Source organism: Siphateles boraxobius, unplaced genomic scaffold, assembly GCF_051911475.1.
Source record: "Siphateles boraxobius isolate OS27281-9 unplaced genomic scaffold, OSU_SipBor_1 77, whole genome shotgun sequence".
NCBI lineage: Eukaryota > Metazoa > Chordata > Actinopteri > Cypriniformes > Leuciscidae > Siphateles > Siphateles boraxobius.
In genome coordinates, this window is record NW_027509205.1 from 22897765 (window position 1) to 22925026 (window position 27262).

Below are 27262 nucleotides of genomic sequence, written 5' to 3' on the forward strand. Positions count from 1 at the left end.
AATACAGAAAAGGCAGTAGCAATAATAAATATAGGATATCTCGAAAAAAAGTCCCCATAGTCACTGGCGGCCTTGCATGTTTCACCCGTTTCAATTGAAACGGACCCCGGCCCGCCCTTTAAAGGGGGGCCTCAACAGACCAGCAAAATCCCATTCATTTTCTCCGTAGGATATTGATTTTCAGCCATGTCTAAACCATCCAAGGTAGATTGACCACGAGCTACGAAGTTGTGAAACGAAAGTTTCTGGGCCGGGTTTCCCGATAACGATGTATCTTAGCTCTTAAGAGCGCTCTCTACGTGCAAGGTTACGAATGCTCTCTCTGCAATTCCACGAGCGTTTTCCAAAAATGCACTTAACATGAACGCGCGAGAACGCGTTATACGTGCTACTTTAAGAGTCGCTGTCCATTCGTGAAGTGCTGAAATACAAATAAACTATTTTGTAAATTAATTCAGTTTTACCATGATTAAATCAGCTTTGCAACTTTGCATTTGCACTCACGACAGGCGATTAACTAAATAACGTCCTCAACTAGTTTTGTGGTGTATAGGTCTACGTAGCTATATGTTAACTTCAAATAATAGTAATTTAAGGAAGAGGCTTATTCCAACGTAAAACGCTATCTGTTGTATATAGTTTTAATTAAATAAGGTTTGATTAGGCTATTTATATGTTGAGCTTGCCTGTTCTGTTCATGAAGCTGAAAGTGCACGTAATAAAATAATATACAATTGACGCAAACCAACAGGAATCCTTGCCTTTTCTGCTCTATGTTTATGTGGGTAGTAGGGCCGCATATTAGTTATTGAAACGGGCCCCCAGATGCTTAAGGCCGCCACTGTACCTAGTGCCCACCCATTGAAAATAAATGCCCCCCTGCTGAGCACAGTCTGAAGCCGGCTCTGCATATACAGTATATATATACAGATTATATATATATGTAGCCGGCTGGATCGGCCCAAAGGAGGATTTCTGGTCTCTGCGCCTCACCATCTTTCCGCATGGCAAAGTAATTTGATTAAATGAAATACATTTTCTCATATGTATTAACTCGTTATTTCACCTGACTCCATAAATGAAAAAGGTTTAAATGATATCTCTACATCATTAAATGTGTGCGAATGTTTGACAATTCTTTTTAACTCTTTTCTGAAAATAAAATTCGATTAGAATAATCGAAATAAAAATATTAAATAAAAATTTAGAATAAAATCAAATGTTTACAATTTATTATGTCAGGTAAATGTATCACGCCAGTTGCATAATCAGTTCAAAGATAATAGATAGAAACATCGAATGCTCTAGAACAGCAATTCCCAAATTGTGGTCCACGGACCACTAGTGGTCCATGGTCCGTGGAAAGGCAACATAAAATATAAAATAATGTTGTTGTTTTTTACCTTCATTTCATGTTTTTACCTTCATGTGCGATTACTAAAATAGGCTAGTAGCACTCGGCCGTGACGTTCAAGTTCAGTGCCGTTAGAACCACAACATGGATCGGTGGATAGCAACAGGTTAGGAGAGCATTTATTTAGTTGTTTGTTTTTAATATAGGCCTATATTAGATAGACGATAAAACGATGAAGGGAAAGATGTGGAGGGGGACAAAGGGGGATATTACGTTCATATCGGGCTGTCAAATAGATTCCAATGGCTTTTCCTTTTGGCAACTTTTTTTTATTTTTAACCTGGAGTAGGCCTACTGTGTTTTCATTAAATGTGTATAGGTCAGAGGCAAATATGTTCTCATTATCACATCACAAGCTTGGCTTTTATAGGCAGTTTATATGAAACGAAATGTTTATAAATGGAATGAATAAGGCCTGTTATTATTTTAATTTGCACATGACAATGAGTTCACTGTACTAAAATGGCCCCCACAGTCACCAGATCTCAACCCAATAGAGCATCTTTTGGATGTGGTGGAACGGGAGCTTCGTGCCCTGGATGTGCATCCCACAAATCTCCAACAACTGCAAGATGCTATCCTATTTATATGGGCCAAATTTTCTAAAGAATGCTTTCAGCACCTTGTTGAATCACTGCCACATAGAACTAAGGCAGTTCTGAAGGCGAAAGGGGGTCAAACACAGTATTAGTATGTTGTTCCTAATAATCCTTTAGATGAGTGTGTATCTGCAGGTATAGAAAAATGCACAATGAATGAACACTGCACTGCAAAAAATGCTTTTCTTACTTAGACTTTTTGTCTTGTTTCCAGTCAAAATATCTAATGATTTAATTAAATCAAGATGCATTTTCTACACAAAACTAAATACAGTGTGTCTTTCCTGGGGGAAAAAACTAATTTAAGTACTTTTTTCTTATTTTGCAATTATCTTGTTCCCATTTCTGCTCCCGACCAGGTTAGGTTCAGAGTACAAGTTACCTCTCTTTCAGAAACGGACTTGACTTACCCTGCTTTCTCGGTTTTTACATACCTCTCATTCTGAAATAGAAAACCCAGAGTTTCCCTCATTTCAGGGTTAACATACTCAGAGTTGTCACACCAAGAGTTGTCACTTAACCTCCTTTCTGAAACAGGCCCCAGGGGTGTATTCCAAAAAGCAAGGTTATCTCACCGTCAAACATAACCTGAACTCTCGATTGATTAAATCAAACATTGCTTACTCAATTCCTTTATTTTTCAAGGTCCCATTGAGATTAAAAGAAATCTCTTCCTCTAGGGAGTCCTGGCCAAGATGGCCACACTACAAATCACACACAACACATAAAACAGCTCAATGTAGGCTGGTTCCAAAAACACATAATTTTTCAATAATAATAGTTAATCAGTGTGAATAAGAACGAGAACGTTTGATGCCAATTATATAATAAGAAAGGTTATGTTCAGAGAGTAGATTGATACTGCTACTTACTGACCCTGAACATTACCGAAAGTTGAGGTTATCCACTTACCCTTAAACATACGTAACAATGGCGGACTACTTGTTCAGTACTTGATGACAAAAACAACAGTTTATTAGATCAGTGCATGACAAGTTTTCATAAAAGTACATTTTAGTTTACACATGACAGTTTCTTTTTCCAAAAGTTCTCAGCCCCCCTAAACACTGTTGGCATGTAAAAAAACAACAACAACCCAAGATGCTCAAGTCACCCTTTGAATAGAGATTAAGGAACACAAAAGTAAACTTGGTCATTTAAAGTGGCATGAATCACTTTGTGGGAATTGTTTTGAACAGATGATTTGCATAACGTTCTAAAACAGATCACTAATAAAAAAGCAGCACTTGAAAAAGATAACTGGTTTTATTGACTAAAAACAAGATCAGAAAGTGGTATATTTACTGATATGTTTGAGACCTTTGAGCATATGCACATAGTCATCTTCCCATCAACCTCAGTGGGGACATGGGTGCACTCCTTAGCTGGGACATGGCTGGACTCTGTAAACTTCCCATCAACCTCAGTAGGGACAAGGCTAGACTTCAACTTTTCAGAAACCTCAGAGGGGAGTGCGCTGGATTCCGTCAACTTCCCATCAACCTCAGCAGGGACATGGCTGGACACAGGCAACTTCCCATCAACCTCAGCTGGAACGGGGCGGGACTCTTTAGCTGGGACAGGGCTGGACTCCGCCAACTTCTCATCAACTTCAGCAGGGACATAGCTGCCATCTTTAGCTGGGACAGGGCTGGACTCAGTCAACTTCCCATCAACCTCAAGGGGGGCATTGGTGCACTCCTTAGCTGGGACATGGCTGGACTCCAGCAACTTCCCATCAACCTCAAGGGGGGCATTGGTGCACTCCTTAGCTGGGACATGGCTGGACTCCAGCAACTTCCCATCGACCTCAGCGGGTACATGGCTTGACTCTTCAGCTGGGACAGGGCTGGACTCCGTCAACTTCCCACCGACCTGTGCAGGGACATAGCTGCCATCTTCAGCTGGGACAGGGCTGGACTCCGTCAACTTCCCATCAACTTCAGCGGGGACATGGCTGGACTCCGTCAACTTCCCACCGACCTGTGCAGGGACATAGCTGCCATCTTCAGCTTGGACAGGGCGGGACTCAGTCAACTTCCCATCAACCTCAAGGGGGACATTGGTGCACTCCTTAGCTGGGACATGGCTGGATTCAGGCAACTTCCCAGCAACCTCAGCAGGAAGAGGGCTGGATTCCTTAGCTGGGACAGGGCTGGACTCCAACTTCTCAGAAACCTCAGCGGGAAGTGAGCTGGATTCCGTGAACTTCCCATCAACCTCAAGGGGGACATTGGTGCACTCCTTAGCTGGGTCGGGGCCGGATTCCTTAGCTGGGTCGGGGCCGGATTCCTTAGCTGGGTCGGGGCCGGATTCCTTAGCTGGGTCGGGGCCGGATTCCTTAGCTGGGTCGGGGCCGGATTCCTTAGCTGGGTCGGGGCCGGATTCCTTAGCTGGGTCGGGGCCGGATTCCTTAGCTGGGTCGGGGCCGGATTCCTTAGCTGGGTCGGGGCCGGATTCCTTAGCTGGGTCGGGGCCGGATTCCTTAGCTGGGTCGGGGCCGGATTCCTTAGCTGGGTCGGGGCCGGATTCCTTAGCTGGGTCGGGGCCGGATTCCTTAGCTGGGTCGGGGCCGGATTCCTTAGCTGGGTCGGGGCCGGATTCCTTAGCTGGGTCGGGGCCGGATTCCTTAGCTGGGTCGGGGCCGGATTCCTTAGCTGGGTCGGGGCCGGATTCCTTAGCTGGGTCGGGGCCGGATTCCTTAGCTGGGTCGGGGCCGGATTCCTTAGCTGGGTCGGGGCCGGATTCCTTAGCTGGGTCGGGGCCGGATTCCTTAGCTGGGTCGGGGCCGGATTCAGGTAACTTCCCATCAACCTTAGCAGGGATATAGCTGAACTGTTCAACAGGGACATGGCTGGACTCCAGCAACTTCCCGTCAACCTCAGCCGGTACATGGCTTGACTCTTCAGCTGGGACAGGGCTGGAGTCCAACTTCTCAGAAACCTCAGCGGGAAGTGAGCTGGATTCCGTCAAGTTCCCATCAACCTTGGTGGGTACATGGCTTGACACTTTAGCTGGGACAGGGCTGGACTCCGTCATCTTCCCATCAACCTCAGCGGGGACAGGGCTGGACTCCACATTCTCAGAAACCTCATTGGGAAGAGAGCTGGATTCAGTCAAGTTCCCATCAACCTTGGTGGGTACAGGGCTTGACTCTTTAGCTGGGACAGGGCTTGACTCCAACTTCTCAGAAACCTCAGCGGGAAGACAGCTGGATTCGGTCAAGTTCCCATCAACCTCTGCAGGGATATAGCTGAACTGTTCAACAGGGACATGGCTGGACTCCAGCAGCTTCCCATCAACCTCAGCAGGGATATAGCTGAACTGTTCAACAGGGACATGACTGGACTCCAGCAGCTTCCCATCAACCTCAGCAGGGACATGGCTGCACGCTTTGGATGGGACATGACTGGAGCTAGGCAACTTCCCATCAACCTCGGCAGGGAAATAGCTGAACTGTTCAACAGGGACATGGCTGGACTCCAGCAGCTTCCCATCAACCTCGGCAGGGATATAGCTGAACTGTTCAACAGGGACATGACTGGACTCCAGCAGCTTCCCATCAACCTTGGCGGGGAGAGAGCTGGATTCCAGCAACTTCCCATCAACCTCAGCAGGTACATGGCTTGACTCTTTAGCTGGGACAGGGCTGGACTCCAACTTCTCAGAAACCTCAGCGGGAGGGGAGCTGGATTCAGTCAAGTTCCCATCAACCTTGGCGGGGAGAAGGCTGGATTCCAGCAACTTCCCATCAACCTCAGCAGGTACATGGCTTGACTCTTTAGCTGGGACAGGGCTGGACTCCATATTCCCATCAACCTCAGCAGGGACAGGGCTTGACTCTTTAGCTGGGACAGGGCTGGACTCCATCTTCCCATCAACCTCAGGGCTAGACTCAGACTTCTTAGAAACCTCATTGGGAAGAGAGCTGGATTCAGTCAAGTTTCCATCGACCCTGGCGGGTACATGGCTTGACTCTTTAGCTGGGACAGGGCTGGACTCCAACTTCTCAGAAACCTGAGCGGGAAGGGAGCTGGATTCGGTCAAGTTCCCATCAACCTTGGCGGGGAGAAAGCTGGATTCCAGCAACTTCCCATCAACCTCAGCAGGGACAGGGCTTGACTCTTTAGCTGGGACAGGGCTGGACTCCATCTTCCCATCAACCTCAGGGCTAGACTCAGACTTCTTAGAAACCTCATTGGGAAGAGAGCTGGATTCAGTCAAGTTTCCATCGACCCTGGCGGGTACATGGCTTGACTCTTTAGCTGGGACAGGGCTGGACTGCAACTTCTCAGAAACCTCAGCAGGAAGGGAGCTGGATTCCAGCAACTTCCCAGCAACCTCAGCGGGTACATGGCTTGACTCTTTAGCTGGGACAGGGCTGGACTGAAACTTCTCAGAAACCTCAGCGGGAAGGGAGCTGGATTCAGTCAAGTTCCCACCAACCTCAGCAGGGACAGGGCTTGACTCTTTAGCTGGGACAGGGCTGGACTCCGTCATCTTCGCATCAACCTCAGCTGGCACAGGGCTGGACTCCAAATTCTCAGAAACCTCATTGGGAAGAGAGCTGGATTCAGTCAAGTTCCCATCAACCTTGGTGGGTATAGGGCTTGACTCCAACTTCTCAGAAACCTCAGCGGGAAGGGAGCTGGATTCAGTCAAGTTCCCATCAACCTCTGCAGGGATATAGCTGAACTGTTCAACAGGGAGATGGCTGGACTCCAGCAGCTTCCCATCAACCTCAGCGGGGACATGACTGCACTCTTTGGATGGGACATGACTGGAGCTAGGCAACTTCCCATCAACCTCAGCAGGGATATAGCTGAACTGTTCAACAGGGACATGGCTGGACTCCAGCAGCTTCCCATCAACCTTGGCGGGGAGAGAGCTGGATTCCAGCAACTTCCCATCAACCTCAGCAGGTACATGGCTTGACTCTTTAGCTGGGACAGGGCTGGACTGCAACTTCTCAGAAACCTCAGCAGGAAGGGAGCTGGATTCCTGCAACTTCCCAGCAACCTCAGCAGGTACACGGCTTGACTCTTTAGCTGGGACAGGGCTGGACTCCAACTTTTCAGAAACCTCAGCGGGAGGGGAGCATGATTCAGTCAAGTTCCCATCAACCTTGGCGGGAAGAGAGCTGGACTCCAGCAACTTCCCATCAACCTCAGCAGGTACATGGCTTGACTCTTTAGCTGGGACAGGGCTGGACTGCAACTTCTCAGAAACCTCAGCGGGAAGGGAGCTGGATTCAGTCAAGTTCCCACCAACCTCAGCAGGGACAGGGCTTGACTCTTTAGCTGGGACAGGGCTGGACTCCATCATCTTCCCATCAACCTCAGCAGGGACAGGGCTTGACTCTTTAGCTGGGACAGGGCTGGACTCCATTTTCCGATCAACCTCAGGGCTGGACTCAGACTTCTTTGAATCCAGCTCTCTTCCCAATGAGGTTTCTGTCAAGTTCCCATCAACCCTGGCGGGTACATGGCTTGACTCTTTAGCTGGGTCAGGGCTGGACTCCAACTTCTCAGAAACCTCAGCAGGAAGGGAGCTGGATTCCAGCAACTTCCCAGCAACCTCAGCAGGTACATGGCTGGACTCTTTAGCTGGGACAGGGCTGGACTGCAACTTCTCAGAAACCTCAGCGGGAAGGGAGCTGGATTCAGTCAAGTTCCCCCCAACCTCAGCAGGGACAGGGCTTGACTCTTTAGCTGGGACAGGGCTGGACTCCGTCATCTTCCCATCAACCTCAGGGCTGGACTCAGACTTCTTAGAAACCTCATTGGGAAGAGAGCTGGATTCAGTCAAGTTTCCATCAACCCTGGCAGGTACATGACTTGCCTTTTTAGCTAGGACAGGGCTGGATTCCAACTTCTCAGAAACCTCAGGGCGGAGAGAGCTGGATTCAGACAACTTCCCATCAATGCCTGAATAAAATTACCCCAAAAAAAAAAAATCCACACAAAATAGTTATCCTCCCTCATTTACAATGTCAACCTCATAGCATGAGCACAAAAGTCACCTTTTTGGACAGTTAATCCAGATGCATTCTTTAAAGAAAGACTAACATCCATTTCAGACTTCGCTACCACTGGCTGTGTTGGATTTTGTTTTTTCATATTAAGACAAAACAAGGAGCCACCTGGAAAACAAAAGGCATTAAAAACCTTAATACAAATCATCAAGCCTCAAACAGAAGTAAGCATAGTGTAAACAAAAAGGCATGATGTTAAAAACCACATAATTACAAACCTTTGCTCTTAAAACATAGTTTCTTAACACCAGTCTGGTATAAATGACGCCCAACTGGAGAAGTAAAACCTGAAAACAAGAATGCAAGGTTAAAAAAAAGAGAGCAAAAAGTCACATATGTATTTAACATTTGAAACATTACACTAAGGTTAAAACATCCTTACCATTGGGCACCAGTTGGTAACACAAAAATACCAAAAACATAAAGTTTGAAACTGCCATCTTGATAACAGATTAAACAATCACCATTCTATATGCTTTCTAAAAACAGTCTTCACACCAGGGCTTTTAAAATAACACAGATTTTCATCACCTGGGTTTCTTGTTACAGGGAAATTTGTGACAGAGGATCTGCTCGTTAACATTCCCGTGCACTCATTGGTTGGTTGGAAAATAACTATTATTTGACTTCATGTGGTTTTTAGGAGAAAAGGAGGCAGTATCTTTATAAACACATCCGATTATATGATTTTTCCATTATACCAGGGGCTGTTTCAATGAGGAGGTTTGTAAGGGTGGATTTCCTGCAGGGTTTCAGGCTGCAAGACTGCCGAATGACTAAAGAAACGTTGTCTGCTAAAAAATTATTATAAAAACAGAATTAAATCAGTTAAATCTTTAAGCATAAAAGGTAAATGGGTGTCTAGACTTTACAAACATTTGAAATATTAAATAAATATCATTCAGTGTCTATTTCAATTTGCAGCAGCCTTTTCCACATAGTCTAATGCTATTTTCACATAATTAAATGTTCTCTAATCCAACATGTAACATTTCTTAATTAGGGTAAAGAAATTAACATTTGACTTCTACTCAGCCAAAAGAAAGAAGGCAGATGCTCGCAAAATGGGGGGATGAAGAGGAGATGTCCACAATACCAAGTATTGGAAGAATCTTAAAATCCAACAGACAAAAGAATAACTGTAGCTTTTTTATTAGCAGGAAATAAAGATGACCAAATAAATTGTGAATAATTTGTGTTTATTTGACAGCAGTGGTGGTGGTTACAGCATATATTGTAAATGATTGCTAATTTGCTTGAATTTATAAGGACTTTTATTCTGATACGGCCTTACCGTGCACCAACATGGGTGTATAAAGCGCGTTCTGTGTCCGCTATCTGTATGTGCACACACTGTCGGAGACAGGGGTAGCTGCAGCTTGGAGTAATGGGTGTGTCGAAAGGTAGGGGCGTGGCAATAGGTAGGGGGCGTGTCGAAAGGTTTCTTATGGGTGAAAGGAGTTTCCTCCTGGCAACTGCGTTGGCCAATCAGCAGTAACCATTGTTATACGTAATTTCCTTTAGCTAAGAAAAAAAATAGTAATTTCCTTTTGAACGAAAGAAGTTGATGGAGTAAAGCATGTATGTAATATCATAATTTGTTGTTCTCTTTGCTTGACATATTTCAGCTTTGGTAATTATTTAATTGTTGTCGACAGACACATGTTACAGTGAGACAAATTAATGACTGCATTTGCATATGAAGACTTCAGAGTCTGCGATTTGTATCGATGTCCGTTTTGTGCAATCAGTGTTTATCACAAGATACATATTCATTTGTAAAGCCACAGACTTTGCGCGGTTTGTCATGAACGTAAGTATAAGCTCAGTTGGATATGCACGCCTGTTACCTTACAGATAACTTGTTAAGGTTATAGATAATAACGTGAACGGTGATGTTATGTATCATAATTGGAAACTTATGTCAAACATGTTTTGCTTTATATATGAATTTTCCTATTTTAAATTTTTTTTTTAAACATTTTAAAAAATGTTTCTTGTTTATGATTCTTATAGATTTTATCTTTGACTGCCACTTGGAATGCAGAAAAAGCAAGCACTTTCACTGCTTCCACTGCTCAAAAACCATAATAAATAAGTCTGATTTTATAGAGCACATAAATATGTGCAAAGGAGTCAAACAGACAGTGCCTTTGTCTCCTCAGAGTAGTGACAGCTCCAAAGATGGTCCAGTCACTGCGTTTTCCTGCTCAAAGTGATGACACCGCTCCACAAGTGATCAAAACGGTGTCTTTTGCACCTCATTGTGATGACACAGATAAAACCCATTTGAAATATGTTCGTAGAAAACAGGGGCAAGATTATGTTGTCCCCACTGTAATCTGTGTGTTTAAAAAAAAGCCTCAAGAAACATATACAAAGGGCACACTTGAATATTGAACCTGATATCACTGTACAGTCTCACCTTCAAAGTCAGTGTATTGACCCAAAAGATGCAGCTTTTGCTATTGCAAAATCGTCTAAAGGCCCTTGTATACCCATTCATGTTATCAAAAAAACATGGGGCGTTTCCCACAAGGTGACTTGTGAACTTGATGTCTGCAATTCTGAAATGGATTTTAAAAGAAGAAGTGACATGCGATCTTTTCAGTGTACACACTTAGTCCATGTGTCCACCAAATCGTTTTTTCATGCGGCTGGCGTATTTTTTCAATTGTTTTCAATGGGAGCGCCACGTTTTTAGAACGCCATGTCGGTACAAGGCGCAAAGCATTTTTAGAACGCTCTGCGTTTTTTACAGGTCGCCTGAGAGTTGTGGAATGTTCAACTTTGGGTAAAACGCAGCGCTCATCACTGTCACTTTTTACCCAGCCGTCCAATCACAGTGGAGGAGGGGCGGGACAAAAACCACACCGACCAACTGTCACAACATTCTTTCTGTACAACGACGTCAACCAGCAGAGCTAACCGAACAAAATGGATGAAAAATAATTTTTTTGTATGAAACAAATTATCTGCGAAATCAGTTAGAAGTAAACTGTGCTGCGGATATTCTGTATCATAGCAAACAATCGTCTCAACTGAAAAAACGCAGCGCTGCCAAAATGCTCTCAAGCGCCCACAGCTAGGCGTTTTCAGCAGAGCGTCTAGCCTTTTCAGCTGGCTAAAAACGCTTTGGTAGACACACTGCCTTAAAATCAGTGGATTACTGCAGATCTGATGCTGGAAATGTTTTCCTGGATGCAGAGGCTTTAAGAGAAATGGTCCAACACAAATGGTTTTCAGTTTTCAATTGACGTTTCAAAAAATTAATTGATGAAAAATGACAACTGAATAAAAATGACAATAAAAATGTTTTGTGGATAAAATGGTGTTTGTTTTGCTTAATTGATTAATGTCACTTAAGAAGAAGGTTATTAAACATGGCAGAGTGACTCACATTATATGGTGAGTGTTTGATCAAACTTATATATATATATATATATATATATATATATATATTTGCCTTCATACAGCAATAACATTTGCTGTACAATTATTATAAAAATAACATTACTTTAGATCGTATGTACTTTAAATGAAAGTACAAAATTAGTATGACTTAAATAATGTCAGGCGACATTTTTATCTTTAAAATAATAATTTAATTAGTTTTTTAATGATATATCCACTATAAGCCCTAAAAAAAGGTTGCGGTGGTGATGACGTCATGTAATCCGCTCCATAAAGAAGGTTTCGAAGGTAACGTATTTTTGAATTTATTCTCAATATCATTATTGCTATTTTTACAATGAAAGAAAGGTATTTGTTCTTGTATAATTATTTGTTGGCCAATAGTGTTTAAGTTTATGGCTCGCTTTTATACGGATCAGGAAGCTTTTGTTTCCAATTGTAAAGACCTTATGGCACACCCAAGCTGCAACCTCCCGGTCTCTCCCTCTTGAAACCAACAAGGAAGTGAATTAAACTGATATTCATCGACTGGCCGCTTGAGGCTGGCTTCAAGAGTGAGTCAAATCTGTATCTCCCTCATGTTAATATGCCCAACTTTACAGCAGAAAAAAAAATATGTTTACAGCCTGGTGCAAAAAGTGGTTTTGGTCTATATAGCTAATTTTGCCCTTCATGACAACTGTGAGTGGGGTGATTTTTTTTAATAACACATCCGTTTAAATTATATTAAGCCTTAAAATGCTGCATAATCAAGGTCGTGGCCACTTGAGTGACAGGTGGATTGCAGCTGCTGTCACTAGCCGTTTGTCTGCTCTGTTATCAATCACGTCACCTCAGCTGATTCCAGCTGCTGAACTTGCCATCTCTGCCGTGTTTATACTTTTTTCGTAATTTCATAAAATTGAATACACGCCTTATACCTTCGCCGACGCCGTTGGATTCCGTCATTGTCAAGTATCGAAAGAACAACCAGCGCTGTTTTTCCGTTGTTTTCCTCTGTGAACATGCACTCATGGATGTCTGACGATTTCGTTGCTTTTTGGAGTTCAGATTTAAACACGTCTAAGATCTAGAGGCTACACTCGTTCTGCTGTACCGTTGATCTTACGGAACAGATAGACTATAGTATGCTTATTCAACTTTTCAGTGTTAAATAAAAAGTACCGTCAGATGAAATCCTGCAGATGTCAGTGCTTTCTCTCCATCCATTAAATGAGCGTGGATTTCTAGTGCATTACTTGAACTTCTTAGGTAATGTCACAATTTAAAATGGACTGAATAAAGCTCTTTACGAACTTGACGTGCGATGCCGCGCTGACTGACATGTATGCGCATGAATCACTGTCACACACACGCTCAGAGCAAATGTTGTACGTTACTGCATGATAATACATTTTTATATAGCCGAATAATAATGCACCACAATACACATAGTCTCACGGTTAGTTATGTCTTTTAACTATTATGGTATTTCGAAGGGCAAAAACATGAACTTTAACTATTGGCTTTAGGTCTACTTCTTCAAGTCAGCTGTCGCTTTAGCGCGAGGCCAGTAGCACATTAGCTCCTTAGCCTGAGCAAACTCGATCATGTCGAGCTAGGCGGTCGTAGTTTCAGCATCCAGGCTCCTCATCTCCACCCAAAACCCCCCTTTTGGCCCATTTTTGTTTATGATGGAGACGGCCAACTCCGCCCACTTTAGGCTTCAAAAAAGCTCTTTAGAAAAAATTATAAAAAAATGTCTGGCCCAGTTCCGGTCCACACAACACCCCATTTCCTTTTGCCCACATCTCACAAATAATGATGGCCCTGTAGTGGCCCAGATCTGGATTAAAGACGAGGACTTTTATCCAACATTGCATTTCAAGGTTCACACATTCACAATCTTAACAATTCTTGCTCTGGGAATTGAACCCATGACCTTGGTGTTGCAAGCGCCAACGCTCTACTGTTTGAGCTACAGGAAAGCTGTTTGGATTTTTTTTTTATTTAAATATCAAATAATAATATATAAAATAATAAATAACTATAATTAAAAGGGTGGAAGGGTTATAGAAAAAAAGCTAATTAATGTAATTTGTATTCCTTTTTTTTTTAGAATGTTTGATTTTGATTTGATTTTAGAGTTGCCCATATCTTTTCAAAATGTATACTTATGCTCTTAATTCCATGTTACCCTCTCCATAGTGTTTAGAAACTAAATCTAACCAATCATTCAAAACGGGCAATTCTTGCTTTCTCCGAAATTTTGTTATTGCTTTAAAAGCTGCAATTCTCAGTATTTTAAAGTATAACTAAATAAGTATAACTCATCTTTATTAAGTAGCATAGTTCCTATACCCAAAACTATATTTTGTATCTTTATTATATTTGGTTTCTTCCCTAATGTCTTCCCTGAATTACTTCTGTTCACATTTTATTTTTATTTACAAGTATAAAAATAAATGAGTGAAATGAGCTATAAGTTCACCGCAACTTTTCCAACATCCTAAAGGTAAATTATAGAAGATATATCTGGTGTTATAAAATATTGCATATAAATTTTCCAAGCAAAATGTATATTTCAGTCCGAATTATCGCACTCCCATTTGGCGCACATGCACGCAGAAGCTCTCATTCAATGTGAAGTTTAGCAGCAAACGGGAAATATTTGCACGACTTCATAACATTTAGAATATCAAAATGTGAGAAAAACACCATGACTCAAACACATAAAACAGCACAAAATATGCTATTTGCTGTGATGGATCCAGTTAATCAATGATGACCTCTAGGGCTGCTTAAAAACCGCGTGCAGACGCAATTATCCAGACGAGAGAAACCTGGATCAAATTAGTGGGATTGCATGAACTTCAATTACCTTTTATGAAACCACTTTAGCCCCAACTTATTTGTTAGGTTCATTCAAGGCAGGTGTTGGAGTTTAATACCTGCTTTTCTTAGCCTTTTATTAAACAGGCCTCAGGTAATGAAAATCTGTGTTATTTTAAAAGCCCTGGCTTGAGGCCTGTTTTAGAAAGTAATGGTGATTGTTTAATCTGTAATCAAGATGATAGTTTCAAACTTTATAATTTTAGTATTTATGTGTCACCAACTGGTGCCCGATGGTAAAGTTTTTTCACCTTAGTGTAATGTTTCAAAAGTTAAATACATGTGTAACTTTATTTATTTTTTTAACCTCACATCTTGTTTTCAGGGTTTGCTTCTCCAGTCGGGCGTCATTTATACCAATCTGGTAATAAACAATTATGTTTGAAGAGCAAAGGTTTGTAATTCCTATGTGGTTGTGAACATTATGAATTTTTGTTTATGTGTACTTAAGTTTGAGGCCTGATGACTTCTGGTATTAAAGTTAATAATGCCTTTTTTTTTCTCCAGGTGGCTCCTTGTCTGCTCCCTGTGTGATCAAACAAAATCCAACATGGCCAGTGGTAGCGAAGTCTGATATGACGGTTGTGCTTTCTCTGCAGAATGCATCTGGGCTAACTGTCCAAAAAGGTGACTTTTTTGCTGATGCTACACCGTAAAAACAAACCTATAGAATCTACTAAATAAAATTGAGGTAACAATTTGCTTTCACTTTGTTTGGGTAGATTTCATCCCATATTTTTGAGTAAAGAGTACCTACATTTAATGGCTATGACACATTAAACAAAATTAGGTAAAGTCTACCTAATATTTCGCAGTACATTACATGGCTCGGAGCCGGTCCGAGCCTTTTGGGGGCCCTAAGCAGAATTTGATTAGGGGCCCCCTCCCACCACGCGAAGTCACCTGTGCTTGACGATTATTGACACAAATGTCACGCAATAATGATACATTATAAATGAATACAATGAGGTTATGTATTAATCCAAAATAAATACTTTATAAAAAATAGATGCCTACTTAAATAAAGTTTTAACTTTTACTTTACTCTTTTACTAACTCTTTGAAACTTCTTAAAACAAACGGTCTCAAAACATATAAAATAAATTATTTGCTAAAATAATAAAAAAAAAATGAAAAATTTCAAACCTAATAAGAGCAAGGGTTCAACAATGACAATTATTGTTGAAAACTGTATACGGTCTCAATACAGTGTAACTGTCCTCAATCTTTTTTATTATTATTACTGTAACAGATTTTGTTGGATTGTACATGACAGAATCCAACACAGTCTGTTACTATAATACCGGTAATGATGTACTGGCGCTCGTTGTATGTGTGTATGTGATCTATTTTTCCCCTCGGGGCTTGCCGTAGATCGGAATGGGTCGTGCGCACTTGGTACTGGTGTGTCGCGGGTTTATGAGTTAATGATCTGATGTGTGGTATAACAAAGTGGAGACGAGTTCAAACTGCTATGTTTGTTATTTATTCAAACTGCTACCCTTACACCTAGAAGGTTAAGTTCCCCAGCGGCTATTTTCTCGAATTTAAACCGATACCGTGACTATGCGCAGTTGCGCACGAATTGTCTATGCACTCGCGGGGTGTCTAGTTTATGCGCATGACTGAAACGCTGGCAGACACAGCAGTAGTTGTTGGCAGGTATATTGATCATTAAATCAGAATTTTCTTGTCTTGAATTATTCATTCACTCATTTATGTCACTTGTCTAAGTCATCTAAAAAAAAAATTTTAAACTCGATTGGGGGGCCCCAAGCAGCCGCTTAGTTCGCTTATGCCTCGGGCCGTCCCTGACATGGCTAATTACTTATAAAAATTGAGTAATAATTACTTTATTGTTAGAAGGCTTTTATTAAGTCCATAGAAATAATTAAACATTGCATATTTAGAGATGGTTAAATTTGCCTAAAAATGGCTAGACCCATCTCATCTATTACTTTTTATTGACCAAAAAACAAACATTTGAAACAAAAGAGCCCGGTTACATTCATCTAAATCACGTTACGTACAACTTCAACACTTTCCATTTGAAAATAATGGGAAGTCAGAATATACATTAAAAGCAACAGTCTTCAATCTCTCACATTTTGTTATTTCAAACAATTAGATACTGCAACTTGATGTAATGTGTGGCGGCAATGGTTTCAACACTGTATCTGAAATAAGAGCAGAGGCTGATGTTCACCCAAAAATTAAAAGTCTGTCATTTAGGCTACTCGCCCTCATGTCGTTCCAAACCCGTAAGACTTGCGTTCACAAATGGAGATCTTTTTGATGAAATCTGAGATATTTCTGTCCCTCCATTTGCAGTCTACACTATGTACCACTTTGAAGCTTCAAAAAGTTCATAAAGAGATTGTAAAACTAATCCTTATGAATTAATTGGTTTAGCGCAAATGTTCTGAAGAAAGACCTCACTTTATGATGAACAAATTAAATTTAGGCTTTGAGGTTAATTCTCGTGTTACACGGCATGTTTAAGCTTCAGCAAGAACAAATGAGCTTCTGTTTGTTCACTGATCAATCTTTGGGAATAAAAGCTTAAATTTATGTTTGTCATATAAAGTAGTCTATCTCCAGAAAACTTGAACTAAACCGCTTAATTTATATGGATTTGTTTCACAATCTCTTCATGAACTTTTTGAAAAGTCAATGGTGTAGTTGTAGACTGTCAATGGAGGGAGAGAAATCTGTTTTCATTAAACATCTTTATTTGTGTTATGGAGATAAAAGAAGGTATTGTTTGAAGTGACATGAAGGTGAGAAATTAATGGCATAACTTTCATTTTTGGGTGAACTATCACTTTAACTAATTTAGTAACATAAACTAAGAATGAACAACACTTCTACAGCATTTATTAATTCATGTTAATTTCAGCATTTACCAATAAATTATTATAATAAAAAGTTGTATTTAACGTTAATGCACTGTAAACTAATATGAACAATGAACGACTGTAGATTAGTAAAGATTAATACTGTATTGCTCATTAATAGTCCATCATAATGCATTAACTAATGTTAAATTAAACCTTCTTGTAAAGTTTTACCACTTACGTTATAAAAATACTTCGACACTTCCCATTCAAAATAAATGCCTTCATGGGATGAAATAGTCTGTGGCTGAACTTATTATATTCTTCTTGCACGGTCTTCAAATGTTTTCATAAAGATCTTTCTGTGGAGGAAAAGTAAGACATTTAATTATACATTTGATTATAGATTTAATCAAGACAAATTAACTGCATTTAGGCTTAAGTCACTGTAAACTGCATCTTGCTTAAAAAAAAACAGCACTGCTATTGCATGATGCATGATTACATCTGCATGATGCAAAATAAAGAGAGGAGAGCAGCAGTAAAGCTAGTTGATATCGTAGCATAATATATAGACAATTGTGTAAATTAAATATTAAAGTAAAGAAGGATATGGATAACGAAGTAAGTACATCGTGAATCCATGCATACAAAAACATGTGAAAAATTGCCCAAATATATTAACAGGACTATATTGAGTAATTTGTAAAAGAGCCTTTTAACAAACCGTTTTTGACACTTTAAATGAAAGGCACACAATAATTATCATATATCTCCATAAATAACAATAATAAAAGTACTTTATGATTTAGTCCCTTCTAACACAGAGATGATCATATGAATGCAAGGGAACCTTAAAATTAATCATCCAGCAAACCACATTAAAGGTTTACTGTTATTTTCTCTGCCTTAATCGCCTAACGTTATCCTGTCCTAAGAACGTCAACAGTCTCTGTCAAACACTGACTCAATGCGCGCTGCTCTCGCTTCACTATTTTCAGCCATGTACATAACACTAATGGCATATGGCATCTAATATTTTGCTCATGAATGCAGATTTTTACTCTAATTTGCAGGTGTATAAGACCCTGTAACTTCGTTATCAACACAAAATCGACCAACCTCAGACTATATCAGCTAGTGTGTGGCGCTGACAAGATAACCGAAATGGGCAAATTACAAATATTTTGGTAAATCTTACCATTAAGTTAAAATTGGTTATATCAAGACAATAAATAACAAAAAAAAAAAAAAAAATTACCTGGAGCTCAACACTGTGGTCCCGCTGGAAGACGTTGAATTTGAAGTCCGTGATTCCCGCCTGGACGTTGAAGTTTGCGCAGGTGCAATTGGCGACCACTGAACTAATATATATTGGGATATGTTTAACTCATTCTTTTAATGTTGCAGGTATTACTGTTAACAAATAGGTAGTGTAGCTAATGTACCCATTTTTATAAATTGTACTTGCTAACTAATATACTAAAGTAAAAGATTTGCACAGTTTGTATTTAACACCCTCCTGCATATTTTTTTTTTACACTGTATGAGGTTGACCTTGTCCATGAGGGAAGATGACAACAGGTCACTTTATTTTTGTTCCAATTTTCTTTAGGCATTGATGGGAAGTTGCCGGAATCCAGCCCTCTCTCCACCACCAAGGTTGATGGGAAGTTGCCGGAATCCAGCTCTATTCCCAAAAAGGTTGATGTGAAGTTGACGGAATCCAACTCTCTTCCTGAAAAGGTTGAGGGGAAGTTGACGGAATCCAGCTCTCTCTCCACCACCAAGGTTGATGTGAACTTGATGGAATCCAGCTCTCTTCCTGAAAAGGTTGAGGGGAAGTTGATGGAATCCAGCTCTCTCTCCACCACCAAGGTTGATGGGAAGTTGACGGAATCCAGCTCTATTCCCGAAAAGGTTGATGGGAAGTTGACGGAATCCAGCTCTCTCTCCACCACCAATGTTGATGGGAAGTTGACGGAATCCAACTCTCTCCCCGCCAAGGTTGATGGGAAGTTGGAGTCCAGCCCTGTTCCCACTGAGGTTGATGGGAAGTTGACGGAATCCAACTCTCTCCCCGCCAAGGTTGATGGGAAGTTGACGGAATCCAACTCTCTTCCGGAAAAGGTTTATGGGAAGTTGACGGAATCCAGCTCTCTCTCCACCGCCAAGGTTGATGGGAAGTTGACGGAATCCAGCTCACTTCCTGAAAAGATTGATGGGAAGTTGACGGAATCCAGCCCTGTCCCAGCTAAAGAGTCCAGCCCTGTCCCCACTGATGTTGATGGGAACTTGACGGAATCCAGCCCCGTCCCAGCTAAAGAGTCCAGCCCTGTCCCCACTGAAGTTGATGGCAAGTTGACGGAATTCAGCTCTCTCTCCACCACCGGGGTTGATGGGAAGTTGACGGAATCCAGTTCTCTTCCTGAAAAGGTTGATGGGAAGTTGACGGGATCCAGCCCTGTCCCTACTGAAGCTGATGGGAAGTTGACAGAATCCAGCTCTCTCTCCGCCACCAAGGTTGGTGGGACATTGACGGAATCCAGCTCTCTCCCTGCCAAGGTTGATGAGAAGTTTACGGAAACCAATTCTCTTCCTGAAAAGATTGGTGGGACATTGACGGAATCCAGCTCTCTTCCTGAAAAGGTTGATGGGAAGTTGACAGAATCCAGCTCTGTCCCAGCTAAAGAGGGCACCCATGTCCCCACTGAAGTTGATGGGAAGTTGACGGAATCCAGCTCCATTCTCGAAAAGGTTGATGGGAAGTTGACGGAATCCAGCTCTCTCTCCACCACCAAGGTTGATGGGAAGTTGACGGAGTCCAGCCCTGTCCCAGCTAAAGAGTGCAGCCATGTCCCCACTGAAGTTGATGGGAAGATGACGGAATCCAGCTCTCTCTCCACCACCAAGGTTGATGGGAAGTTGACGGAAACCAACTCCCTTCCTGAAAAGGTTGATGGGAAGTTGATGGAAACCAACTCTCTTCCTGAAAAGGTTGGTGGGACATTGACGGAATCCAGCTCTCTTCCTGAAAAGGTTGATGGGAAGTTGACGGAATCCAGCCCTGTCCCAGCTAAAGAGTGCACCCATGTCCCCACTGAGGTTGATGGGAAGTTGACGGAGTCCAGCTCTGTCCCAGCTAAAGAGTGCACCCATGTCCCCACTGAGGTTGAGGGGAAGTTGACGGAATCTAGCCTTGTCCCAGCTAAAGAGTGCACCCATGTCCCCACTGAGGTTGAGGGGAAGTTGACGGAATCTAGCCCTGTCCCAGCTAAAGACTCCAGCCCTGTCCCCACTGAGGTTGATGGGAAGTTGACGGAATCCAGCTCTCTTCCTGAAAAGGTTGATGGGAAGTTGACGGAATCCAGCCCTGTCCCAGCTAAAGAGACCAACCCTGTCCCCACTGAAGTTGATTGGAACTTGACAGAATCCAGCCCTGTCCCAGCTAAAGAGACCAACCCTGTCCCCATTGAAGTTGATGGTGAGTTGACGGAGTCCAGCCCTGTCCCAGCTAAAGAGTCCAGCTCTGTCCCCACTGAGGTTGATGGGAAGTTGACGGAATCCAGCTCTCTCTCCACCACCAAGGTTGATGGGAAGTTGACGGAAACCAACTCCCTTCCTGAAAAGGTTGATGGGAAGTTGACGGAATCCAGCTCTCTTCCCGAAAAGGTTGATGGGAAGTTGACGGAATCCAGCCCTGTCCCAGCCAAAGAGTGCACCCATGTCCCCACTGAGGTTGATGGGAAGTTGACGGAGTCCAGCTCTGTCCCAGCTAAAGAGTCCAGCCCTGACCTGACTGAAGTTGATGGGAAGTTGACGGAATCCAGCCCTGTCCCCACTGAAGTTGATGGCAAGTTGACGGAGTCCAGCCCTGTCCCAGCTAAAGAGTGCAGCCATTTCCCCACTGAAGTTGATGGGAAGATGACGGAATCCAGCTCTCTCTCCACCACCAAGGTTGATGGGAAGTTGAAGGAAACCAACTCCCTTCCTGAAAAGGTTGATGGGAAGTTGACGGAAACCAACTCTCTTCCTGAAAAGGTTGGTGGGACATTGACGGAATCCAGCTCTCTTCCCGAAAAGGTTGATGGGAAGTTGACGGAAACCAACTCTCTTCCTGAAAAGGTTGGTGGGACATTGACGGAATCCAGCTCTCTTCCCGAAAAGGTTGATGGGACGTTGACGGAATCCAGCCCTGTCCCAGCTAAAGAGTGCACCCATGTCCCCACTGAGGTTGATGGGAAGTTGACTGAGTCCAGCTCTGTCACAGCTAAAGAGTGCATCCATGTCCCCACTGAGGTTGAGGGGAAGTTGACGGAATCTAGCCCTGTCCCAGCTAAAGACTCCAGCCCTGTCCCCACTGAGGTTGATGGGAAGTTGACGGAATCCAGCTCTATTCCCGAAAAGGTTGATGTGAAGTTGACGGAATCCAGCCCTGTCCCAGCTAAAGAGTCCAGCCCTGACCTGACTGAAGTTGATGGGAACTTAACGGAATCCAGCCCTGTCCCAGCTAAAGAGTCCAGCCCTGTCCCCACTGAAGTTGATGGCAAGTTGACGGAGTCCAGCTCTGTCCCCACTGAGGTTGATGGGAAGTTGACGGAATCCAGCTCTCTCTCCACCACCGAGGTTGATGGGAAGTTGACGGAATCCAGTTCTCTTCCTGAAAAGGTTGATGGGAAGTTGACAGAATCCAGCTCTCTCTCCACCACCAAGGTTGATGGGAAGTTGACGGAGTCCAGCCCTGTCCCAGCTAAAGAGTGCAGCCATGTCCCCACTGAAGTTGATGGGAAGATGATGGAATCCAGCTCTCTCTCCACCACCAAGGTTGATGGGAAGTTGACGGAATCCAACTCTCTTCCTGAAAAGGTTGATGGGAAGTTGACAGAATCCAGCCCTGTCCCAGCTAAAGAGTGCAGCCATGTCCCCACTGAAGTTGATGGGAAGATGGAGTCCAGCCATGTCCCAGCTAAAGGGTCCAGTCATGTCCCCACTGAAGTTGATGGGAAGTTGACGGAGTCCAGCCTTGTCTCAGCTAAAGAGTGCACCCATGTCCCCATTGAGGTTGATGGGAAGATGACGGTGTGCATATGCTCAGAAGTCTCAAAAAGATCTAGTAAATATCTAAATATGCCACTTTCTGATCTTGTTTTTAGTCAATAAAATCAGTTATCTTTCTCAAAGTGCTGTTTTTTTTATTTTTATGAATCTGCTTTATAACATGTTATGGAAAGTGAAACATGCCACTTTAAATGACCAAGTTTACTTTTGCATTCCTTAATCTCTATTCTAAGCCTGAATTTACAGAGTTTTTCCCCCCAAAAAGGTAGACTTAAGCATCCTCGGGGTTGATTTTACATGCCAACAGTGTTTAGGGGGCCTGAGAACTTTTGGATAAAAAAACTGTCATGTGTAAAATAAGTTTGTGAAATCTAATGTCATGCGTGGATCTAATATATGGGTTTGTGTTGTATGTTAGGTGTTCAGAGTCATGCATGACTACTTGACAACCAAAACAACAATGGTGGACTATTTATGTTTAAGGGTAAGCGGATAACCTCAACTTTCGGTTCCAAAAATGGAGGTAACTTTCAGGGTCAGTAAATGGCAATCGCAATCTACTCTCTGAACATAACCCTTCTTTGAATTATATCATTAGCATCAAACAATATTGTCCTTATACACGGATTAAAGATTATTAATGAAACTTGAATGATTGCACAACCACTAAATAGGTGGTGATGTGCACCAGGGGCCTGTTTCAGAAAGAAGATTAAGTAAAAACTCTGAGTATGTTAACCCTGAAATGAGGGGAACTCTGGGTTTTCTGTTTCAGAATGGGAGCAGTGTTGGGGGTAACGAATTACAAAGTAACGGATTACAGTAACGATATTACTTTTTTGGGTAACGAAGTAAAGTAACGCAGTACAGTAAAACTATCGGTAACTACATTACTTTACTATACTATAGGAACGCGCTTTCCTGCGTTACCCAAGCCGTGTTTGCCTATGTGTAAAGTTCTGTCTGTTTAAGTGGCGCGTGCGTGCGTGCTGTGTGTGTGCTTGCCTGCGCACCGTTGCCATAGAGATCGATTTGAGTGACGTAGCTACTGGTGTGAAGGAGAGAGGCAAATGGAGACGGAGACGGAGATAGGGGGTTTCGGCCAGTGGCGATATGCACATTACTTTAAATTTATTGCTCGAAAGGATAAAAATATTCGTGTGAAATGCACTCTATGCCCAGGCGACAAGTGTCTTTCAACTGCAGCCAACTCAATGAGCAACCTGTCGAAGCATTTGTCAGCCCAGCATGGCAATACCAAACTTGTGGCGAAAGATCCTGCTCGCCGGTCATTTGAAGTCACTGATCAGCCGACCCCGCCTAAACAGGCTAAGCTTTTCTCAAGTCTTGGAGCGCAGCAGGTAACCCAGAATGAAATGAACAGGCTTGTTGCAGGGTTTATTGTAGAAGACATGATTAAGGAAATTGCAAAGCAGTACAACACTCCAATACCGTCAAGTGCACCGGTTGAAAGGCTTTTCAGCCTGGGCAGTATTGTTCTGACCCCAAGGAGGAACAGGCTGTCAGATAAAAGATTCGAAAGACTTTTACTTATGCGATACAATCGTTATTTCGAAGAATAGAGAGAAAAATTTATTGAATAGGATAAAGTTTATGAGATAAACTTTTTGTTGCACTTTCTGTTTTGTGTATTGAGATAATTGCAACACACAAAAATTAATTAATAGGTTCAAGAGTTTGTGACTTGGTATGTTACCGCCTCTGGAAGCCACATCTCCAGGAGTCAGAGGAGAGAAAAATAATGTTTTGGGATATTTTGTTTATTTAATTTATTGCATTTTCTGTTTCCTTTTTATGGGCTTAAGTGCATTTTAAATTAAGATTTAATTTTATGTGATAAAGTGACCTTTATTTTTATATTTTTCATTGACCACTTTTTTTTGTTTTGTTGCCATGAGTCAAATAAAAAGCTGGTTTTGTTCTCAGGAGAAGAGTTTTATTGTCATGTTTCCCAAAGCCTGTGTTTTAAAACTTGTGTGTTGACCCCATTTTAAAATGACCCCACCATAGCTTCCTTTATCCTGTTGTTTGTGGATTTTACAGTGAGGCATATTTCTTTGTGCAGACAGGTATATTGTTCTTTCATATGGTTGTGCATGCCATTTTGTATACATTTATACAATAAACACTATGCAGACAGGCTAAGTGATGATAGGGGTATGATATTTGTCCATGTATCTACACGGTAAATTAAGAAACAGGAAAGTAAAGTAATAAGTAGTGAAGTTACTTTTCAAACGCAGTAACTAGTAAAGTAATCTTATTACAATTTACAGAAGTAACTAGTAACAAGTAACTAATTACTTTTTTTGAGTAACTACCCCAACACTGAATGGGAGGTAAGTCAAACCTCAGAGAGCAGGGTAAGTCAAGCCCGTTTCTGAAAGAGAGGTAACTTATACTCAGAGTCAGTTACCATAGTAACTTACTCTATGAACCTAACCTGGTCGGGAGCAGGTTTACTTCCGTAAACCCAGAGTTTATTTCGGTCTCCTCCCCTTTTTTAAAGAGGAAGCGGTGTTTAAACACCTTATACATTCTTTCGGTACATTCATTCATTGCTTTTTTTACCGTTGTTTTTTAAAAAAAAATTTATAAGATGAAGTCTATATAACTCATTAACTGGGGAATTATTTTTCATAATTTCTTGTGTATCGAGTAGGCTACTTACAACTATCTGGGGTTCTGTTGGGACAGGAGGCTCCAAAAGACAGATATTACCATCCGAATCTGTTGGGACCAATGAAAAACCCAACCGAAAGTAAAATAAATGGAAATTTCAAAAATACCTTATTTAAAAAATAACACATATATAGACCTTTTACATTTTATGAAGGCCCTTGGATCTTCGGGAGTGACTGGCTCTGATGAAGTCCCTCCAGGAATTCCTTCAGCCAAAAATGCTGCTCCACTCCTAGACACTGGATGCTTTTTAGTTATTTAATATGTCAAATGTTTGTAAAGTCAGGTAGCCTACACCCATGATATGCTTAAGCCTTACCTGATTGAATTATGTTTTTATGGTTCATTTTCAGCTGCTGCCACATTCTTTTAATGACCTAGCCTACATGAAAATTAAAATTAGGTTTAATAACATACGGTTCTTCCAGTTTCACCTGATATTATAACAGTTGGGTAAGTTACTCTAAAATAGTAATTAATTACTAACTACAAATGACATCTTCAACATAGTAATTATGTTAATGTAATAATTACTGTCTCTAGAATGTATTGGTCTACTTATTACTAATTACTTTATAAATCCCATATCAAACTCAACCACTTAACAATACAAGGGGAGACAAGAAACTGCGCTTTTAATGCTTTCAAATTAACAATATACAATTGCATGAATTATTCTTGAATTGACCAAAGTGTGTATAGAGGGAGAAGGTTACATTAAAAATATACATTTTAAAAATGTATGTTAAATCCACTAACGTTATTGTTTTATACAAAAATTTTCTATAGTCTATGCAGTAGCCTATTTAATGCAGCAGGGGGTGCAAGCATGTGTTGTTGACGAAGACCGAGCAACAGTTAGAGCAAGCCAAAAGAAAAGACATGCTCAAAAGCAGGGAACCACCTCTGATCTACACATAGCCACCAAAGAGCTTAAAAGTGAGATATATAAAGCAAAACAAAGATATAAATCTAAACTTGAAAAATGTCTAGCTGAGAATAACCTTAGCTCTGCCTGGTCCTGTATGAATACGATAGCAGGTACCCAGAAGCACAGTACTAATAGCCGTGTCTTTCCAAAAGGTTTTGGATCTGATATGGAGCTTGCAAATGCTTTTAACTCTTTTTATACACGTTTCGACAAGTATGATTTCAGCCAGGAGGTCCAAGGACTCCAAAATAAACTAAAAAAAAAATCTACATTTCAACTTCACATATAAAGATGTTTAAAATGTCTTTAGTAGGACAAAGGTTAATAAAAGTCATGGACCTTATAACATCTGTGGGCATGTGATCAAAACATGTTCAAAAGAGCTGAGTCACATATTTCAATATATTTGTAATAAATCCCTGCAAACGCAACATGTACGAAAAATTTGGAAAGATGCGGTAGTGGTCCCAGTTCCAAAACACAGTAGTTCTAAAACTCTAAATGAATTTAGACCTGTTGCTCTCACTTCAATTTTAACGAAGAATTTTGAAAAATCGATAAGGCAACATATTTTAAAGATAACCAAACATGCATTGGATCCTATGCAATTTGCCTATAGGCCACGCAGAGGTGTAGAAGATGCCACTCTTCCTCTGCTTCATTTGCTCCTCAAACATCTTGAAGGAAGTGGGTCCCATGCACAAATTCTTTTTATTGATTTTTCATCTGCTTTTAACACAATTCCACCGTATATTTCAGCTAACCGTCTTATTGAGCATTTAAATTTTTGTCCTAATCTTGTTGGTTGGATTTTTTAACAAACAGGAAACAGAGAGTAAAGGTGAATGGAGCTCTATCTGGTCAGCTTTGCTCTTCTACAGGTTCACCACAGGGGTGTGTACTTTCACCCCTTTTGTTCATTCTATATACAAATATGTGTGGGAGCAAATATGTAAATAGGACCATTATTAAATATGCGGACGATTCTGTCATAGTAAGCTTGCTCCATAAAAGTGAAAGGCCCAATAATTGAAGGCTTTGTCCAATGGTGCGAGGAGTCGCACCTTCAATTGAACATATGCAAAACGAAGGATATATACATTGATTTTGGAAAAACTCCAGGATATGAGGTTACAACTATAAATGGTCAGCTAGTAGACCAAGTACAATCCTAAAGATACTTAGGGACAATTATCGACTCTAAGTTAAATTTCCAGGAGAATTGTGAAGCTGTCTGTAAAAAAGGACAACAGCGTCTATACTGTCTGAGAAAATTGTATCATTTTAATATAGACAAGACTATGATGACTTTATTTTATCATGCATTTATCGAAACCATCATATCTTTCTCTCTAGTAGCATGGTTTTGTTGTGTCTCAGTCAAGCACAAGAATCGATTAA

At 41.5% G+C, this 27262-nt stretch overlaps 2 protein-coding genes across 51 annotated transcripts; one reads left to right on the forward strand and one right to left on the reverse strand.

Annotated features, from left to right (window-relative positions):
* Window positions 1-2115: 2115 nt before the first annotated feature.
* LOC143725692 (uncharacterized) lies at window positions 2116-8533 on the reverse strand. Its single transcript, XM_077218317.1, has 10 exons — window positions 8430-8533; window positions 8266-8334; window positions 8036-8155; window positions 7138-7940; window positions 6991-7095; window positions 5926-6927; window positions 5654-5832; window positions 4894-5347; window positions 3559-3888; window positions 2116-2142 (listed from the first exon to the last, which is right to left on the reverse strand). The coding sequence occupies exons 1-10, from the start codon at window positions 8485-8487 to the stop codon at window positions 2116-2118; spliced, it is 3147 nt and encodes a 1048-aa protein (XP_077074432.1). The 5' UTR covers window positions 8488-8533.
* A 5868-nt stretch (window positions 8534-14401) lies between these two features.
* LOC143725740 (uncharacterized) lies at window positions 14402-22349 on the forward strand. Of its 50 annotated transcripts, none has more exons than XM_077218438.1 (12): window positions 14402-14568; window positions 14658-14726; window positions 14840-14959; window positions 18785-19134; window positions 19258-19518; window positions 19819-19971; window positions 20473-20514; window positions 20713-20799; window positions 20908-21126; window positions 21169-21534; window positions 21577-21708; window positions 21796-22349. In XM_077218438.1, exons 1-12 carry the CDS (start codon window positions 14511-14513, stop codon window positions 22327-22329), a joined length of 2391 nt encoding a protein of 796 aa, XP_077074553.1. In that variant the 5' UTR covers window positions 14402-14510; the 3' UTR covers window positions 22330-22349. The 50 variants fall into 50 exon arrangements, with proteins under 50 accessions (XP_077074553.1, XP_077074548.1, XP_077074555.1 ...); XM_077218433.1 differs by having other exon boundaries at window positions 20713-20757; window positions 20800-21126; XM_077218440.1 differs by having other exon boundaries at window positions 20713-20757.
* The last annotated feature ends 4913 nt before the right edge of the window (window positions 22350-27262 follow it).